The sequence below is a fragment of the Mauremys reevesii genome, linkage group 16 (assembly GCF_016161935.1).
Source record: "Mauremys reevesii isolate NIE-2019 linkage group 16, ASM1616193v1, whole genome shotgun sequence".
NCBI classification, from domain to species: Eukaryota; Metazoa; Chordata; order Testudines; family Geoemydidae; genus Mauremys; species Mauremys reevesii.
Genome location: NC_052638.1, coordinates 4,830,721 through 4,849,740, shown reverse-complemented (window position 1 = coordinate 4,849,740; position 19,020 = coordinate 4,830,721). Strand labels below are relative to the sequence as shown.

The 19,020-nt window shown below is 59.4% G+C and overlaps 2 protein-coding genes across 4 annotated transcripts in view; one reads left to right on the top strand and one right to left on the bottom strand.

The window, feature by feature from the left end:
- CLEC18C (C-type lectin domain family 18 member C) overlaps nucleotides 1-2,804 on the bottom strand; it is a 37,421-nt gene extending 34,617 nt beyond the window's left edge. For all 3 annotated transcript variants that reach the window (XR_005589021.1, XM_039503645.1, XM_039503644.1), the window contains exons 1-2: nucleotides 2,641-2,804; nucleotides 1,253-1,344 (exon numbers count right to left, since the gene is read on the bottom strand). Coding sequence is in view for 2 of the 3 variants with exons in the window: in XM_039503645.1 (XP_039359579.1) it covers nucleotides 1,253-1,344; nucleotides 2,641-2,770 (222 nt within the window). In the remaining variant the exon portion in view is untranslated. The remainder of the gene's footprint in view (nucleotides 1-1,252; nucleotides 1,345-2,640) is intronic.
- Nucleotides 2,805-2,839: 35 nt separating this feature from the next.
- LOC120384664 (fibulin-7-like) overlaps nucleotides 2,840-19,020 on the top strand; it is a 31,108-nt gene continuing 14,927 nt past the window's right edge. Inside the window, exons 1-3 of the mRNA XM_039503646.1 lie at nucleotides 2,840-2,964; nucleotides 15,803-15,956; nucleotides 18,284-18,440. Of these exons, the coding sequence (XP_039359580.1) occupies nucleotides 15,888-15,956; nucleotides 18,284-18,440 (226 nt within the window). The 5' untranslated portion in view covers nucleotides 2,840-2,964; nucleotides 15,803-15,887. The remainder of the gene's footprint in view (nucleotides 2,965-15,802; nucleotides 15,957-18,283; nucleotides 18,441-19,020) is intronic.

The following is a 19,020-nucleotide window of genomic DNA, read 5'->3' as shown; positions in this document are numbered from 1 at the left end:
CGGGCTCTGTGTTTGTCAGTCTGTGGGTGTCTGTCTGTGTGTGTGTGTGTGTGTGTGTGTCTGTTTCTGTTGTTCTGTGTGTGTCTGTGTGTGTCTCTATGTGTGTGCGAGTGCATCTGTGTGTGTGTGTCTGTCGGGCTCTGTGTGTCTCTGTGTTTGTCGGTCGGTCTGTGGATGTCTCTCTGTGTCTGTATGTGTGTGTGTCTGTTTCTGTTGTTCTGTGTGTGTCTGTGTGTGTCTCTCTGTGTGTCTGTCGGTCTGTGTCTCTCTGTAGGTCTGTCTGACTCTCTGTGTCTGTGAGTGTGTGTCTCTCCGTGCGTGTGTCCTGGCACCACTTTGAGCAGGGTCACCCCTCCAGGCTGCGCGTGAATGCACCTGTGGTATCTGACTGATCAACAGGCTGGTCTGAAATGTGCAGCCTTATTTCCGACTGCGCTGCCAGGAGCCTTGTGGGCCGGCGGCATGAGCTGGAGGTGACCGTGGGCAGGGAATCAGTTCAGAGCTGGTGCTGGCAAGGGGCTGCAGAGGGCAAGGCTGTGTGGGGCCCCCTAGGGAAGGTCCCCCATCCCGGCCAAGGGGCTAAACCCTCTGGAGGGGGGGTGTCTGTGGGAGTGGGGGGGACACCTTGCATCACAGAGACCCTCCCTCTTTCAGCTCTTGGCCCTGGCTCTCTGCTGCCCTGCCTGGCCCGGAGCTGTGGGTTCAATGGGGGAGGAGGGAGGTGAACAGGCTGGGTAAGCCCTGGACCTGGTGCAGCTCAGCCATGTCTCCGTGGAGTCCTGTGCAGGCTGGCGCATAGTGGCCGAGGGGGAGTGGTTCTGATTCCTGTCTGTGCCCCACACCAGGGCTCAGCCATGCCCTGCCCGCCCCCACCCAGGCCCCAGACTGGCAGGTCCCTGGGCCCCATGGGAGTCCCAGGTCCACTGTGCAGTTCTGTCTTGTGCTCCGCGCTGCCGGTGGCCTGGGGGGAGCAGAGCCCGACAGGGAATGGGGAGAGCGCAGTTGGGCATGGACAGTCCCGCCCTGGGACTCTGGGCGTCAGCACTAGCCAGAAGGGCTCAGCTGTCGCCCAGTGCCAGGGGCTGATCTGGCCCCTGCATTCTCCAGAGGATCCCCCAAAGTGCAGTCGCACCCTCCCCTCCCTTGAGGAGATCCCCTGTTCAACCGCAGTGCGTCTCCATCACCAGCAGCCCGTCCCCAGACCCGGCTGGGCCCCTGCTGCGTCTGAGCAGGCAGGCAGAGGGGGACTCACCATCCTCTGCATGTTGGCAGCGGGCGGCTGGACTTTGCTCCGCAGTTTGTTGTGCAGTGAAAGCAGCAGGAAACGTTCCTTCAAGCCTGGAGCTGGGCAAGGGGAGCAAAGCAGGGAGTCAGGGAACACGAGTTCAAGAACACGAGTTGGAGATGAGCGAAGGCCCCGATCCCAACCCCCGGCCCCAAGCAGAGCATGGCTGAGCTGGGGTCCTGAAGTCAACTCCGAGAGTTGCAGCCTCCCTGCCCCGGCCACCTCCAGCAGCAGCTCAGGAATCCAAGCCAGCCCCGGCTGGACAGTAATCCTGCAAACAGCCAAGGAAGGGTACGGTCTCCATGGTGACGGGGAGAGAAGAAAGCCTGGCTTTTCTGCGAGCCACTGACACACACCAGCTCCAGAGCCAGCCCGGGCGTCTCGCTGCTCGGGTACGAATAGGGCTCTGGCCCCCTGAGAGCCCCCAAGGAAAGGGGCGGGGGCGGGGCAGAATAGCTAGAGAAAAGGGAGGAGTAGTGGTGTCCTTGGGCGCTCCTGGAGCATGTTTGCTGGGGCGTTTCTGGGATCACCCACAAGTACATGGGGGGCTGACGGGAAAGGCAGGGGAGCCCTGTATCCCTGCTGTATCTCGGGCACAAAGCAGAGTCCTGGCAGGACGGCTCCAACTGATTAGCAGCACCCTTCAGAAAATCATTCCCCTTTTCTGGGCACCTGCTGGGTAGAAAATCTGGCCCCAGCTGTGGCCCCCTCGACCGGGCCTGGCCATGTGGCTAACTGCCCTGCAATGTGGCAGTCAGACCCCGGGAGCAAAGAGATTGAAAAATGAAAATAGTATTTGATGCTAATGATTGAAACCCAGGATCTGTTTGGGGAGAGACAGGCTGGGGACTCTCGTCCAGCCTGGATAAACCCTGGCCGTGCCCCGACTCCCCCCGCGAGGGAGTGGATTTCCCCCGCCTCTCTGCCGGCCTGAGGTTTGGACTCTTGTCAGCTACAGATGTTACAATGTGCTGCTTCCCTCATTCAGCAGCTCCGAGACCTTCCCTCCCTCCCACCAACAAACCATCCGTTAACCTCGGTGTGCAGACCCGTCGCTGGGGTAAACAGGGGCCACCGGAGCTGCGCCGATTCACAGCACCTGGCCCAGCAGGGTGAGGGTCTGATGCTGGAGAGCGCTGAGTGCCCTCAGCTCCCCTTGGCTTCCGTAGAGGCGGAGGGTGCCCCAGGAGGCGTAGCGAGCACGGGGTCAGCCCTGGCTGCAAGGATATATATTGGTGGGCTCCCCCAGCCCCAGGTCCGAGATCAGATATGTGCCCCCTACAACCAGCTTAGCTGGTGCTGGAAAATCTTGACCGGCCCCTTAGTCAGTTATTTCAGTGGAATTGGTCAGTTACCTTGCTGCAGCGGCACCAGGGGGGGCAGCTTCTCCGGGTGCCGGTGTACCGGGAACTCCCCCAAAGCAGAGCCCAGCAAGCTGCAAGCCAGTGCCAAGAGCTGGCACGCGGGCATCCCTTTATCCTTCATTCAGATGGCTCTGTGCTCTCTTCTCCCAGGTTAAGGGGCGGCTCCCCATGAAGCAGGAGTGTGGTGCCACGCAGTTATCCTGGGCTCCTGCAGCCGGGGGTCGGGGATGCGTCTCTCTCTGGCTGCTTCCAAGTTTTGCTCCTATTCAAAACTCCAGACAAGCACTGCTGGGCGGTTAAACAAAAGGGAGACTGGTGAGTAATGGCTCTGTCCAGACTCTTCCACCAACCGCTCACTGGCATGAAAGGAGAGACAGCTCCTGTGCAATCCTCCCGCACAGCCCCCCCCGGCCCGAGCCTGGCGCTGCGCAGGCCCCGGTGCTCACTGGTGCGTTATTCTCCGTGTCGATCCGCGCGGGGGCAGGCTGACTGGGCTGGGGAACATTCCAAAGGGGCGGATTAATGAATGGGAATCTCAGCTGGCTTTGTGCTGCGCTGTTCTCAGCTCACGCAGCTTCGCTTACCACCAACCCGCCCCCCAGGGTGTACGAGCCTCCCCCCTCCCTCGCCCTCCCGTGCTCTAGGCAGGGACTAGTTGGGCGACTCCAGGGGATGGGGCTTAGCATGGTCCTGCTAGGGGCTGAGGGCCTGTCCATGCTGGAGATGGGCTGGGTTGTTTCCTGAGAGCCTCACCCCGCCCCTGTTTTGCACCATCAGTGAAACCTGCTGGAGCTGTAATACACACCGCAGGGAAAGCAGCCCATGGCCAGGAGCCGTGGAGACGCAGCGGGGTTACTAGGGAAAAGACCGGTTGCAGGCCAGGGGCGGCTCTGCTGGGACGAGGGAAGAATCTGTTAAAATAACATGCCCATTGTGCAGACGCCCCAGGGACACGTTGCAGGGTGGCAGGTGGCTGCCAACCAGCAATTGGTTTGCACTCTACACGCAGCGGGGAATTCAGCCCGTGCTTGGGAGTCACATTCTGTGTGGCTCAGCGCAGCCGGGGTGCTGTAACACACACCGCCCACTGGAGTTACACTTACAAGCAAAATAAATAAGACAAAGGCTGGGAGGGGAAACTGAGGCATGGGGCAGGCAAGGGGCACGCCCAAGATCGCCTAGCAGGTCAGCTGAGCTGGCATAGCATGCAGATCTCCTGAGCCCTAGCCCAGGCCACTGGCTCACAGCACCGGCTCTTTGGAAGCCTTTGCCTCCAGCGGTCTCGGCAGCCCACCCGAACGTTGGAGAACGAAGCTGCCCCACCGCCATGGGAGGGGGAATCTGACGGGAAATGGAGGCACAAAGAGAGAAGTGGCCCAATGGGGCTACAATACCCCTGAGATTTCCACTGGCTGCAGGAGGAGAAGCTGAGGGCCTGACTCCCCAGCGTGCTGTGCTCCAGCCACCAAGGCTGCCCTCAGTGAACTGGCGCCCCCACTGAAGACGCTGGTCCCAGTGATCTGCCCAGCGTCTCGCGGGCCGGCCATGCAGAGCTGGGTCTCCTGACTCCCAGCCTGGGCCTCAATCACAAGGTGCTGTGATTATCGGGGTGGGGGACTAGGAGAGACGCTGAGCCCCTGGGGCACCCCCTCACCCACTACCACTGGGCTTTCAACACCCTGGCACCTGGGAACATCGGAGCAGCTGCACCTGAACCCTGGGCTCCCTTGGGCCGGCTAGTCGGCTCCTTGCACTCGCCCCTCAGTCACACAGCTGTCGTGCTCCCCTCCGGCCTTACGGCCTCCCCGTGAGTGAGGCGGGCAGGTCACCGAAGCTGCAGCATTTGCCAAAGAATCCATCCCTTGCTGCAGAATTGTGCCCCAGAAGCCAATGTCTCCTCTGAAAGAAATGCTAGGCAGCTCCTCAGCTGCTGTGATTGGCACGTCTCCATTGGCGCCAGTGCTAGGCTGCCATAGCCCAGTGGAGTGTCAGGCCCTACATTTTCTAGCCCTTGTGGTTGATGCCAACTCTGTTGGCTGTTTCACTGTTGATCATTTTAGCAAACGAGCCAGCCAATGTGCTTATCTCACAGTCTCAAAGGCCAGCTTACCCGTCAGCTTCCGGAAGGCCGTGGTGTGTTTTAATGCACAATTCTGCAGCCCCTGGCAATTCAACCTCACGGGGCAGCGTGAAACCAGTCGACTCGGATGGCAGATTAAACAACAGAAGGGAGACCCTGCTGACTGTAGCATGAACTCTCAGATGGAATCTCATTGACATTTTTCTCATTGGTGGTGCAGAATGAGGGTCACTCTCGCTGCACAGCATGTGGGGGGCCTTGCTCTTAGGAACGTGAACACCAGCACGGGCTTCCGGAAGCATGTGTCCAGTTTGTGTTAGGCGCTCTGGTGCCTGCAGGGGGCACTATTCTCTCTCCTATCCCACAGGCAGCTGCCCGGACGCAACCTGAGCGGCCTGTGGGTGGGCTGGTTATTTCCAATTGAACAGACCGTGCAGCACCCAGAAGGCATTGGGCAAAGCGACACCCCAGCTGAATCCTCCCCATCCTGTGTGCCTGTCCCGTGCCCGTTGGCGCTGAGATGAAGCCGGAATGTTTTCAGTCTGGGCTTTGGGTGGGGGTGGGGGGGCGGTGTCAGAAGCCAACTGTGTAACGATTGCCTGGACTCTGATCATGCAGGGATCCCCCAGCCTGGCTTGAGAGGTGTCAGGTCCCACAAGAGGCAGATACGTCCCTATTCATGTCCCTGTATTCAGGGCCTGGAGCAGTGCTTTATCTGAACAGCACTTGGCTCCACTAGCCATCAATCAGCCCCACCTGTGCTAATTAACAGACTCTTAGCTAGGAGGTGGGCAGGACTAACTGGGCTCAGGTGGTGGCCTGATAAACCCCTGGGCAGAGAACCCAGTTCGGAGGGGGAGCCCAGGGGGTTCTGCGGCAGGCCTGGAAGAAGCTGCCCTGTCCCAGAGGCTGGAAGCCACAAAGGCAGCCCAGAGCGGCTGAGATGGGAAAGGTCACTAGGGAGTCAGACCCTGAGAGGCCAGGAGAGCAGCAGAAGGCATTTGCCTGCTGGCCTCTTGGAGCTGGAGGTAGACAAGGCCGGCAGAGGCCTGTGGGAGGACTCCAGCTAGAAAGGGCTGGGAGTGGTTCTCTGGGGATTGTGCCTGGAAGATTATTTTGCCAATAACCCCCCAGGGGAGTTACAGGATAGAAAACTGCTGTGAACCAGGTGAGGGGAAACTGAGGTGGAGCCATACTTGGCCAGCAGGGGGTGCTGTGGGTCTGGAAACCCCACTGTGCTCCTGGTGGATCAGGCTGACGTGCTGGAGAGCCGGGGTGCTGCCCCACTGCGGCTGTTGAAGAGGCAGGGTGGTGTCTGCTGGAGGAGGGGTGTCAGTTGTGCCAAACGGCTCTTTGGGGCCCACTGTGCCTGCTTGTTGCAGAGGCTTAAGTAGTGGCTAAACCGGGGCTCCCATGCAGCCCATATGGCTTCCCACCTGGCCTGTCCCTCCTTCGCTCTGCTGCTGGGCCAGTCAGGGCATGCATGAAAGCTGGGATGCTCTGGCTGGGCTTGGCCCCTACCTTGATAAAGGGCTGGAGCAACCCCCTGCATCCAATGTCCCTCCGGACTTCAGGCCGCCGTCTCCATGGAGACCCGCTGCAGGGCGGTTCGTTAGTGGTGCCTGGTACCAGAGGGTACCAGCAGCCATGGGGCTGCAATTGGTGATATCCTGCAGCTGGCAGCGTGACTGTACTTGGAGACCCCACCCTTGTCTCCCTGTTCCACGCGCCATGAGTCCAAATGCCAGTGGTGGTGCCAACCCCGATGCTACCCACGCAGGCGTTTGCCCCTTTGAACCGTGCCTGTCCTCATTTAAAGCCACTCCCTCCCCCATCCTCGCCCCTGAGAGCCATTCACCACCCAGGGGGCTGAACTGGCAAATACCGACTTTGCTACCCAAAATAGAGCCCCCCCATTGGAGTGTGGGCAGGGTATCCATGCCAGTCAGGGGGAGAAATGATTGAGAAGTCAGGGGATGGCCCAGTGCAATGGGTCCAGGTTCCCATGAGCCCAAGGGGGCAGCATCACAGCATGTCTGGCCCCTTTAAATGAAGCCGGCCCAGCACCCCCTGCCATGCAGCTGCTCCCAGTTTGGCCAGGTAAGCAGGGGGCAGCACCTGGGGCTCTGAAGGGTCGGGGAGAGTCAGAGAGAGAGGCCCCCAAAGGAAGCTGTAGGCAGTTCCTGGGGGAGGGGGCTGAAGGCAGCAGAGGGAGTTACCTGCTAACTCCGGAGTTGGAGCTGAGAGCACCTGAGATGAGAGGTTAATGGAGCGGGGGGTGAGGGGTGCCTGCCCCCGGGGTCCGTTCCTGCGGGAACGAGTGGCGTGGCACTCCGGTGCCGGGGCAGGCGTGGCTCTCCGGCAGCCAAGAGCCCAGGTGTGGTGTTGGGGGAATATCCGGGCTCTTTGGGCCAAGGGTGAGACGTGGTCTCTGCCCTGGATTATTTACTCTGGGTTTGTGTAATGAACCGGCCCCAAGGAGGGGTGTTACTGAGGTGGGGGAGGCCCTAGGTGCCCGAGAGGGAAGGAGGGATGTACCCCCGGCCTTAGGGTGCCCGGGCACAAGGGGGCACTCAGAGGAGGGGGAATCACCTGCTGAGCACAGACCTGCTTCAGGGGAGAGGCAGCAGCTCCTGTGACTGGTGTTCTGCGCCACCTGCTTGCCTGGCCTGCCCTGGCAAGTGAGTGGGGAGACCTGGTCTCTGCTGCCCCGTACGGGCAGTGCCTGGGCAGCCCTCACACCATGGCGGGGGGCCACGAGAGGGCATTTACGCCACTGGTCTCCGCTCCCCCGTACGGGCAGTGTCTGGGCAACCCTCACACCACGGCAGGGGGCCCACGAGAGGGCATTTACGCAGCTGGTCTCTACTCCCCCGTACGGGCAGTGCCTGGGCAGCCCTCACACCACGGCAGGGGCCCCACGAGAGGGCATTTACGCCACTGGTCTCTACTCCCCCGTACGGGCAGTGCCTGGGCAGCCCTCACACCACGGCAGGGGCCCACGAGAGGGCATTTACGCAGCTGGTCTCTGCTCCCCCGTACGGGCAGTGCCTGGGCAGCCCTCACACCACGGCGGGGGGCCACGAGAGGGCATTAACGCAGCTGGTCTCTACTCCCCCGTACGGGCAGCGCCTGGGCAGCCCTCACACCACGGCGGGGGGCCACGAGAGGGCATTTACGCCGCTGGTCTCTACTCCCCTGTACGGGCAGTGCCTGGGCAGCCCTCACACCACGGCGGGGGGCCACGAGAGGGCATTTACGCCGCTGGTCTCTACTCCCCCGTACGGGCAGTGCCTGGGCAGCCCTCACACCATGGCGGGGGCCACGAGAGGGCATTTACGCCGCTGGTCTCTACTCCCCCGTACGGGCAGTGCCTGGGCAGCCCTCACACCACGGCAGGGGCCCACGAGAGGGCATTTACGCCGCTGGTCTCTACTCCCCCGTACGGGCAGTGCCTGGGCAGCCCTCACACCACGGCAGGGGGCCACGAGAGGGCATTTACGCTGCTGGTCTCTGCTCCCCCATACGGGCAGTGCCTGGGCAGCCCTCACACCACAGCAGGGGGCCCACGAGAGGGCATTTACGCCGCTGGTCTCTACTCCCCCGTACGGGCAGTGCCTGGGCAGCCCTCACACAACGGCAGGGGGCCATGAGAGGGCATTTATGCCGCTGGTCTCTGCTCCCCCGTACGGGCAGTGCCTGGGCAGCCCTCACACCACGGCAGGGGGCCACGAGAGGGCATTTACGCCGCTGGTCTCTGCTCCCCCGTACGGGCAGTGCCTGGGCAGCCCTCACACCACGGCAGGGGGCCACGAGAGGGCATTTACGCCACTGGTCTCTACTCCCCCGTACGGGCAGTGCCTGGGCAGCCCTCACACCATGGCGGGGGCCACGAGAGGGCATTTACGCTGCTGGTCTCTACTCCCCTGTACAGGTAGTGCCTGGGCAGCCCTCACACCACGGCAGAGGGCCACGAGAGGGCATTTACGCCGCTGGTCTCTGCTCCCCCGTACGGGCAGTGCCTGGGCAGCCCTCACACTACGGCGGGGGGCCACGAGAGGGCATTTATGCCACTGGCTGGTGCTCTCAGACTAGCAGCAATTTGGTTCTTTCTTCCCAGCTGAGCAGCTCAGGTGAGTTATGCCCAGCAAAGCTTTCCAATGAGCCCAGCTCGGCACCTGCCCCGTGTCCCAGCAGACATGGCGGAGGGTGGCTTGGCATGGCACAGAGCAGCTCAGCCAGCGGGCAACGACCAGCTCAGGTACATGCCTGCTGGGCACGAAGGAGGGCAGAGTGACTTGCATTTGCGCGCACCCCAGGCTGCCATCTCCATGGGGCACATGCTGGTGTTAGACACACGGGCACCTAGGAAGGCTTCACAGAGATGTTCCTGCCCCTTCTGACATAGCAGCTGTATGGAGAGACTCCTGAAGGTCATTGGCAGTGCCGGGAACATTACCAGTGTGTGGGTGTCATGGAGTCCCCGGGCGATGCTCTGGAACTGCTCCCCGCAAAGCCAGGCAGGACTCTGGGGAGCCTCCTCTCCCTCGGAGCAGACTGTCTGCAGGGCAGGCAGCTCACACGGCTTCACCTCCTGGGTCTCTCCTTGGAGCATTCAGCATCCTCTGCCCCTTCGTGCGCTTCCCACAGCGAGTCCGCCCTGGCGAGGTCCTGGGGAAGCCACAGGGTCCTGCACCCCCACTGCGCAGTCAGACGTGACTCTCAGCCAGCCAGTAACACAGAGGTTTATTCGATGACAGGACATGATCTAAAACAGAGCTTGTAGGTACAGAGAACGGGACCCCTCAGCCGGGTCCATTCTGGGGCCCAGTGAGCCAGACAACCCCATGTGCACTCACTTCCCATGCCCAGCCAGCTCCAAACTGAAACCCCCTCCAGCCCCTACTTTCTGGCCTTTGTCTCTTTCCCGGCCCAGGAGGTCACCTGATCTCTTTTTTCACCCTTAGCCACCCCCTTGCAGGGGGGAAGGGCCCCGGCCATTTGTTGCCAGGAGACAGAGTGTCGGCCATTTATGCACACTGGAGACTTAAGAAATGCATAGGGGAAACTGAGGCACTCACACAGTATTCAAAGGAAACATTAAGAACAGTCCCACTTCGTCACAGTGGGGCATGCTCTCGTGGCCAGGCTGAGGGGGCATTCACCACACTGCTACCATCACACCCCTGTTGGGTACTCTCACAGCCCCCACCCGTGGGGTCCTGATCCAGAGATCCCAGCATGCCCCATGGTCACAGCCTCACTAGAGCATTGACTCGGCCCATCACTGCTTTTCTCATTCATCACTTTTAGTAGCCAGGATGCTGCCATGTTCCTCTGTGGGCCGCGGTGGGATCTCAAGCAGATAGTGCTGGGCTATGCGGCCCGCTCAGGAGCAGAGATACCAGCTTGACTGACCCTCAGGGCCACAGGCGCTTTGGAGCGTCCCAATCCCTGGGCTTCTGCTCGCTCATTGGATGCTGAAATGAGATATTGGCACAATGGTATTTCAAAGCCAGTTCAGGACATTGAGTTGCTGGGCCTGTGTCAGGCCCTTCCTCCCACTGGCCAGCACCGCTGTGCCTCCCTACCCATGTGAGCAGCTGTTCCTGGGGGGGAGAGGTGGGACACACAACACAAGGGTTCCCAGGGGGGCCCCAAAGAAACAACCCAGTCAAAGCCTCTATTGCTGGGGAAGATCTGTGAGGTCACATGCAGCCCCGCTCCCTCCCCCGACAGGGACATTCCCATTGTACATTTACTGGTGTTTGCCCAGTCTAGCATTGACCGTGTCCGGCATTCTACACCCCTAAGCGCTGTGGCTTTTACCGCTGCCCGTGCAGACTGTTCCCCAGCCTGGCAGGTCTGACTGGCAGGAAAATGTCCCTGCTCCTAACCCTAGTTCTGTCCCTTTTAGCTAAGTAATTCCCCTGCAACATCCTGGCTCCAACAGCCACCTCTTAGCCAGGGGCGGCTCTAGCCATTGCGCCGCCCCAAGCAGGGTGGCACGCTGCGGGGGGCGCTCTGCCGGTCGCTGGTCCTGCGGCTCGGGTGGATCATCCACAGGCACGCCTGCGGGAGGTCCACCGGAGCCGCCTGCCGCCCTCCCGGCAGCAGGCCGCCCCAAGCGCATGCTTGGCGTGCTGGGGTCTAGAGCCGGCCCTGCTCTTAGCAAACTGTAGCTCCTGTAATCTTCCAGCTCCCTAACCAGCTGCTCTTCCCTGACCTCTCTCTAACATCTCGATATACTGCTGGTCATCATAGAATCATAGAATCTCAGGGTTGGAAGGGACCTCAGGAGGTATCTAGTCCAACCCCCTGCTCAAAGCAGGACCAACCCCAACTAAATCATCCCAGCCAGGGCTTTGTTAAGCCTGACCTTAAAAACCTCTAAGGAAGGAGATTCCACCACCTCCCTAGGTAACCCATTCCAGTGCTTCACCACCCGACTAGTGAAATAGTGTTTCCTAATAGCCAACCTAGACCTCCCACACTGCAACTTGAGACCATTACTCCTTGTTCTGTCATCTGCCACCACTGAGAACAGTCTAGATCCATCCTCTTTGGAACCTTCCTTCAGCTAGTTGAAAGCAGCTATCAAATCCCCCCTCATTCTTCTCTTCTGCAGACTAAACAATCACAGTTCCCTCAGCAACTCCTCAGAAGTCATGTGCTCCAGCCCCCTAATCATTTTTAGGGGGCTGGACTCTTTCCAATTTTTCCACATCCTTCTTGTAGTGTGGGACCCAAAACTGGACACAGAACTCCAGGTGAGGCCTCACCAATGCCAAACAGAGGGGAATGATCACATCCCTTGATCTGCTGGAAATGCCTCTACTTATACAGCCCAAAATGCCGTTAGCCTTCTTGGTAACAAGGGCAAACTGTTGACTCATATCCAGCTTCTTGTCCACCGTAACCCCTAGGTCCTTTTCCGCAGAAGTGCTGCTTAGCCACTCGGTCCCTAGTCTGTAACAGTGAATGGGATTCTTCCATCCTAAGTGCAGGACTCTGCACTTGTCCTTGTTGAACCTCATCCGATTTCTTTTGGCACAATCCTCTAATTTGTCTAGGTCCCTCTGTATCCTATCCCTACCCTCCAGCGTATCAACCACTCCTCCAAGTTTAGTGTCATCTGCAAACTTGCTGAGAGTGCAGTCCACGCCATCTTCCAGATCATTAATGAAGATATTGAACAAAACCGGCCCCAGCACCGACCCTTGGGGAACTCCGCTTGAATCCGGCTGCCAACTAGACATGGAGCCATTGATCACTACCCACTGAGCCCGACGATCTAGCCAGCTTTCTATCCACCTTATACTCCATTCATCCAGCCCCTACTTCTGTGGGTCCCAGACCTGCACCCGAGGCTCCATGTGGCCAATCCAAAATTAGACTCAGCCTTTTTGCTACCACATCTCGCTGCAAACGTGCTCGCCCTTGTGTTGCTTTCAGCCTTGCTGCTTCCCAGGACTCTCCCTCCTCTGGGGTGTGAGGCCTGGAGGATTTCCCCCTCCCCGGATGTACTGACGTGTATTTTTCTAAGCTGAATCAGGGTGGCTTGTGCACCATCCATTAGAAGTTAGGAGCCTAAATACCTTTGTAGACCTGGGCCTTAGTCTCTCTGTGCCTCAGTTTCCAATTTGCCCTGCGTCTCAGGGGCATGTGGGGATAAATACATTGAGGACTGTGTAGTGCTTTGAGTTCTACTGATGAAAAGTGCCATGTAAGAGCTGGGGAATATTATTATCCGAGTACCCACTGCCTGTACTTCTTTCATGAGGACCCTTGTGTCATTGCTGTGTCCTCGCTGCGGTTTGCCACTCCTCCCAGTTTAGTGTCCTCTGGGAATTTTATTCAGCCTCTTCTGGATCATCGAGGACTGTACCTGAAACGGGTTCCTGCACTAGCTCCATAGAGACTTCCCTGCAAACCGGCCCTTGGCCCGCTTCCTACCAGTTTGGTTATGGGCCATCAGTCTTGTGAGACATTTGCTCACATGCCTGACATCTACTGCTCCACACTCCTCCACTAACGCTGTGGTTTACAAAAGCAATCCATGAGCATTCAGAGCATGGTCTGGCCAGACAAATGTAATTGCTTTTTAAATCAAGGCTGCTGAATTCTCATGGCTACGTTATCCCCTAGATGGTCAGTGATTTTTATCCTCTTAATAGTTCTCCATTGTTTTTTTGGGGATGGAGGTTAGATTTATGGCACAGTAATTGCCAGCGTCTCTCTTCCTACCTTTCTGAAGCTCGGTACCACCTTTGCTTGTATTCAGTCTCCTAGCTCCTCCCTAGAGCTTTTCAGAAATAATTTCCAGTTGTATATTGAGTTCCTTTGTTAATTCTCTTACTCAGGAACCCAGACTGCCTGGCACATTCGTATTCCTATTTTCCAAGTTTCCCCAGGTTTCCTCTTTATCGAGGCTGCGTTCATCAGATCTTCCTCGTGCTGCAAGAGCACGATTGTCAGAACTCGGTATGCTGAGCGCTAGACTCTCCTGCCAGTCGGGCCCAGTGAGGGCTGCAGAGCCCTTCTGATAACCTGCCCGTATTGAGATCCCTACCGAGGAGCCAAGCTCTTTCCGAATCTGCCCTGGACTGTGGGTTCTCGACACTCCCCCACTTTTTCTGCCTTGCTGGACAGAGTTTAAATCAGAGCCGGGTGCCTCCACCACCTCGGAGTCACTAACTTCACCCCCTTCATCATTCATTCAGGACCCGATCTCCTTTGACTGCGTCTCCCACTGGGTATATGTGTAAAAGCCCCATTTGTGCATTCACTTGCTCTGCGTTTGTGCAGCTCTGGTGGGTCCCTGGGGGCTCACCCCTAGTGCGAGGTGCCCTGGTTTCAGTTCTTCACCATTTATACAGCACCGTGTGCATGGCGCTGTACACAAATACCAGCTGGTGTCTGCGAGCTCAGGGTGTGATCCCAGGAGGTGGCTGTACAGGGGGAGCTGGGGGGAGCTGTTGGGCTGGGAAGACATGGGAATTGCCACTGAAAGCAAGGGGTGGGCAGAGGCAGCCTGGGGAACAGCCCTTCCTGGGCGCTGTTTTCTAGCTGCAAGTGCTGGTGTGAACAGGACCTCGCCCAGGGATCCTAGAGCTCTGAGTGCCTCGGGGAAAGCCGGCATCTGCCCACTGCGTGACCAGCATTAGCAACAGACTCTGCAGATGAAAGGCCCGAAATGTCCTGATCTGGAGGAGAGAGAGAAGGGCTGGTGCCAAGGGAAACGTTTCCTACCACCCGCTGCCCTCCCGCCGCTGGAGCCAGGGGAAAAACCAACAAACACGTGGCTGGGAGGATAAATTGCAGCCGGCAGGAGGGCAGGAGCGGGAGTAAGGGGTTGCAAGCCAGGAGCCTGCATCTTACAAACAACCTCTGCTTCTGAGCCCGCTGGCTGGCCTTCCCCTGTGCCCGGGAGAGGCCCCGCTGCTGCAGCAGGCGCTCTCTCTTCCCAGGGGCTGCAGGAGGCTCTGAGCCGGACCTTCCACCTTCCCGGAGACTCAGCCACAGCTTGCTCGGTCGGTCTGCCTGTCACTGAGGCTAAAGCAGGGGTCTGCAGGGGCCCCAGACACAAGGGAGGGGAGCAGAGTGCAGCATCTTCCTGCAGGGCTCGGAGAGAGAGAGAGGACAGGCCCCCTTGTGCAGGCGCCGCCTGGGCCTGCAGGGGCACTGGCCAGGTGGGGGGCAGCTCCTAGCCTGGCTGGAGCCCGGGGAGCAATGCAGTGAGCATGCCTGCTGGCGGGGGAGGGAGGCTGGGATCTTCCCCATGCTGGCTCCTTCTCAGGGAGCAGGGCTGTTCCCACGCCTGGGGGTGCTGGCACCTCTGCCATAAGCCAGCCTGCCCCGGTCCTCGAGAACTGCCCTGAGGGCTCACACAGGCGCTGGTGGCTGGGGCAGCAGCAGGGGTGGGTGGAGGCATGGAGCGAAAGGGCATCTTCAAAGGCTCCTTTCAGCCACGCTCCTGGTTCACCAGGACGATGCCATTGCAGGGGAGGAATGCCGGGGGGCAGTTGCTGGGAGGGTTGCTGGAGGGATGCCATCGCCGGGGGATGCCATGATGGGGGAATGCCGGGGGATGCCATCGCCGGGAAGCGGTTGCCGGGGGATGCCATCGCCGGTGGGGGCGATTGCTAAGGGGGATGCTATTGCTGGGGGATGCCATCGCAAGGGGAGGATGCTGGGGGGATGCCATCACAGGGGGAATGACAGGGCAATGCCATCATGGAGGATGCTGGGGATGCCATTGAAAGGAGAATTGCTGCGGGATGCCATTGCCGGTGTGGGGAGGTTGCCAGGGGATGCTATCATGGGGGGGATACCATTGCAAGGACGGGTTCCTGGTGGGTTGCCATCGCTGGGGGGGATTGGCAGGTGATGCCATCGCAGGGAGGGGTTGTCAGGGGGATTTGGGGGGAATGCTAGGGGGATGCCATCACACGAGGGGTTGCTGGGAGGATGCCATCGCAGGGGAGTTGTCAGGGAGGTGCGATCATGGGGGTTGTTTCTGGGGGATGCCATTGCAATGGGAGGTTGCTTGGGGGATACCACCACAGGGGGGATTGCCGGGGGTATGCCATCACTGGGAGGGTTGTCGAGGGCATTGTCAGGGGGATGCCATCGGGGGGAGATGCCGGAGAGATGCCATTGCATGGGAGGATGCCACCATGGGCAGGGGGCTTGTGGGGGCTTCAGGGGAGCCATTGCAAGGAGTTGCTGGGGATGCCATCATAGGTGGGGGCTGGGGAAGTTGCCAGGGGGATGCCATATGTGGGGGGTTGTTGGGGGGATGCAATTAGGGGCTGGCTGGTTGGTGAATTCTGAGCCATATTTGGGGGATTCTTGTGATTTTTCTGCCTCCAGCGGGTTATTTCTGAAGCACCTCTGGTGGGGAAGCCCCATGGAGGGGGCAGTGACTGCAGCGGGAGGGGGATGATGGATTGGGCGTTGGGCAGCAGGTGACAATGCAGACCACAGGGAAATCTGGTGGGGAAAGCCCAGGGGTTGATGCCAGCTGCTATTCCCGTTACTCCATGTGTTCCCTTGTTCCCATCTGTGTAGCGGGCTGAGCCATTGCCAGGAAGGAGCCAGCCCTCAGCTCTCCCCGGGTGTCACAGGAGCTTCGCCCCAGACCAGCTCCCGCCTGATGCGGCTCCTCGCGGTGCAGGCCCTGGTGGCCCTGTGCGTCCTGCACCTGCCGCTCAGCAGCACCCAGGTAAGAAGACCGACCAGAGAATTGCTAACAAAGCCCCACTTTTAAAGAAAGGGGGAAAGTGATCCAGGAAACTCCAGGCCTGTTAGTTTGACCTCAATTGTATGCAGGGTCTTGGAACCAATTTCGAAAGTGCAAGGAGTTAAGGACATAGAGGCGAAAGGTAATTGGAATAAAATACAACACGGGTCTGCAACAGGTAGATGGTGCCAGACCAACCTGCTCTGCTTTGAGCCGAGACGGATGTTTTTAGACTAAGGAAATGCACTAGATCTAGTCTGTCTGGATTTCAGTGCCGCGTTGGGTATAGCTCCACTTGGGAAATGTAGTTAAACTCGGATTAATCTGAGAATTGAAAGGTGGGAAGGGAACTGGTTAAAGGGCAGACTACGGTGGGGGAACTGTCAGGCTGGAGGGAGGTTACCAGTGGAGTTCCTCAGGGATCTGTCTTGGGACCAGTCTTATTTACCATTTTTATTAACAACCTTGGCACAAAAAGCAGGAGTGTGCTAATAAAAATTGCGGCTGACACAAAGCCGGGAGGTATTGCCAAAGCAGAGGAGAACCAGAGTGTCATACAAGAAGACCTGGAGAACCTGCAAACTGGAGTAATAGAAATGGGATGAAATTTAATAGTGCAAAATGCAAGGTCGTGCACTCGGCGACTCACAACAAACAAGCAGTTTTGCTTTAAGCTGGGGATGGATCAGTTGGAAGCGACAGAGGAGGAGAAAGACCTGGCTGTATTGGTTTACACAGGGTGAGTATGAGTCGCCAACATGTTGCACCCATGAAAAAGGCTAATGCAATCCTAGGACACACCCTGTCCCCTGCACTACAGTCGGCAAACACCTCCCCCACCTGGGGAATGGGCTGCCGGAGCGGCTGGGCAGCAGCTGTAGCTGCAGCATGCGGAAAGGGGAGCTGGCTGCAGAACGCCCGCCGAGGAGGGACCTCGTGGAGCTGGGCTGGCTGCAGCAGTCCCCAGAGTGTGCCGCAGGCAGTGGGTCTGGAGAGCCGGGGATCCCTGGAGCACGTGGCCTGAAGCGCAGTTGTAAAGTGTCTTGAATCCGATGCGGAAGAGGGAACACTCAGACGGAGGCAGCCCTGTGGGGCTTTGGGCTAGTGATGAGGAGCACCAACCAGCGGCGTCCCCAAGGGGCTCCCCGCAGCGAGCCCTGGCAGCCCTTGGAACAGACAGCCGAGCCCAGCCTTCGAACGCAGGGCGCCGTGGAGCGCACGCGTGGGCTCTGGGCAACAGTTAACTGGCTGAAGTATCTGATCCCTGGAGTCGCCCTTCAGAAAGCCCAGCCTGCAGACTCCAGCTCCACGTTAGCTACAGCCGTGTCGCTGCACCGTGGACTGTAAGGTATAACCTGGCCCGAGGGCCCACTCTCGCTGCCCTGCCTCTCAGCCCACCAGGGTGCCCCAGCACTCAGTGCTGCTGCGTCAAGAGATGCTGAACTGCAGCCTGCTGGAATCAGGGCAGGAAATTCCCTGAGGCCTCTGCAGTGCCCCACGTCCCTGTGGTGCCAGGGCAGAGGCTGAATCTCCTGGCTGCCTGCTGGGGCTGGGGCTGTCTGACAGCCCTGCTGAAAGCCTCAGACACGGCCCTGGATCCTGCCCCCACTTCCCTTCCACTCTTGTTCTGTTTAGCCTCTAGGAAACCTGCTCTAATAAATGGGGTTTTCCAGGGTGTGAGGTAATGGGCCTGGGCCCCAGCTGCCAGGGGGCGTCTCCCAGGACTCAGCAGCATTTAGCTACAGCCTTCGGGGAGATTTCTGTGCACTCCGCTCAGGACTGGCCCTTAAGGGTACGTCTACACTGCACTGTAAGCCTGGAGCTTGAACTCAGGCTTTACCCTCTTCCGTCCACACACAATCATGCTAAACCAGGGCTCAGACCCAGGCTCCCAGGACCCCACGAGGATGAAGGATCCAAATCTGAGTCAAGCCAGGACCCAGGGTTCACACCCTCTTGCTTTGCAGTATAGATGCAGCCCCCTGGACTCATGTCCACCAAACGTATCCCACAATCCCCTGGGCCGACTCGGTGACCTGTGGGCTGCCATGTTTCCTGACACGGCACCACGAGCAAAGGGCCCGAGAGGCCACTTTTTGAGTGGGTGCTAGGAAGTCTGGGAGACGGAGGCTGGACATGGGCCCAGGTAAGGCAGAGCCCCAGGTTGGGACCCGGGGTCCACGAGCCCTACAAATGAGAGTAGCTGTTCATGCCCTAGGTTAGCATCGCCAGGGCCTGCTGACTCAAGTTCTGCTACTCTGGCCTTGCAGTGCAGCCAGACCCCGGGTGACACGTGTGTTTGCCCCCAGGACTGCCTGAGCAAGCGCCAGGTGCTCAGCACCATTCAGCAGATGCAGAAGCTGCTGTCCACGCAGGAGGCCGCCCAGCTGCAGGGGATGCGCAGCCTCAAGAAGCAGCTCACGGTCCTGCAAAGCAACGTCCACAAGCAGGCCACCGGGCACAACGGTAGTGCAAACTATGGTGCACCGGGTGCTGCCCGACGCTCCCCTGGCGGAGCTGTGCAAACGCCTCTGGCTGGGCGGCACTAGGTGCTAGGGTTGCCAGGTGTCCAGATTTCCACTGGAATGCCTGGGGAAAAGGGACCCTGGCCGCTCCGGTCAGCACCGCTAACTGGGCCGTTTAAAAGTCAGGTTGGCAGTGCTGCAGGGCTAAGGGGAAGCGGCCAGCAGGTCCAGCTCCTAGGCTGGGGGGGAGCCACGGGCAGGAGCGGCACCAGGGTTTTTGGCGCCCTACGCGCAGGGCCGGCTCTACCCATTTCACCGCCGGTCCCGCGGCTCCGGTGGACTTCCCACAGGCGTCCCTGCGGAGGGTCCGCTGGTCCCGGGGCTCCACCGGAGCCACCTGCCACCCTCCCGGCAAAATGCCACCCCCCGCAAATCCTGGCACTATCCCCACCCCGAACACTGACTCCACACTCCCATTGGCCAGGAACCACAGCCAATGGGTGCTGGAGGGTGGTGCCCGCAGGTGAGAGCAGCATGCGGAGCCTCTTGTCCTTCCCTCGCCCCGCCTAGGAGCCGGACCT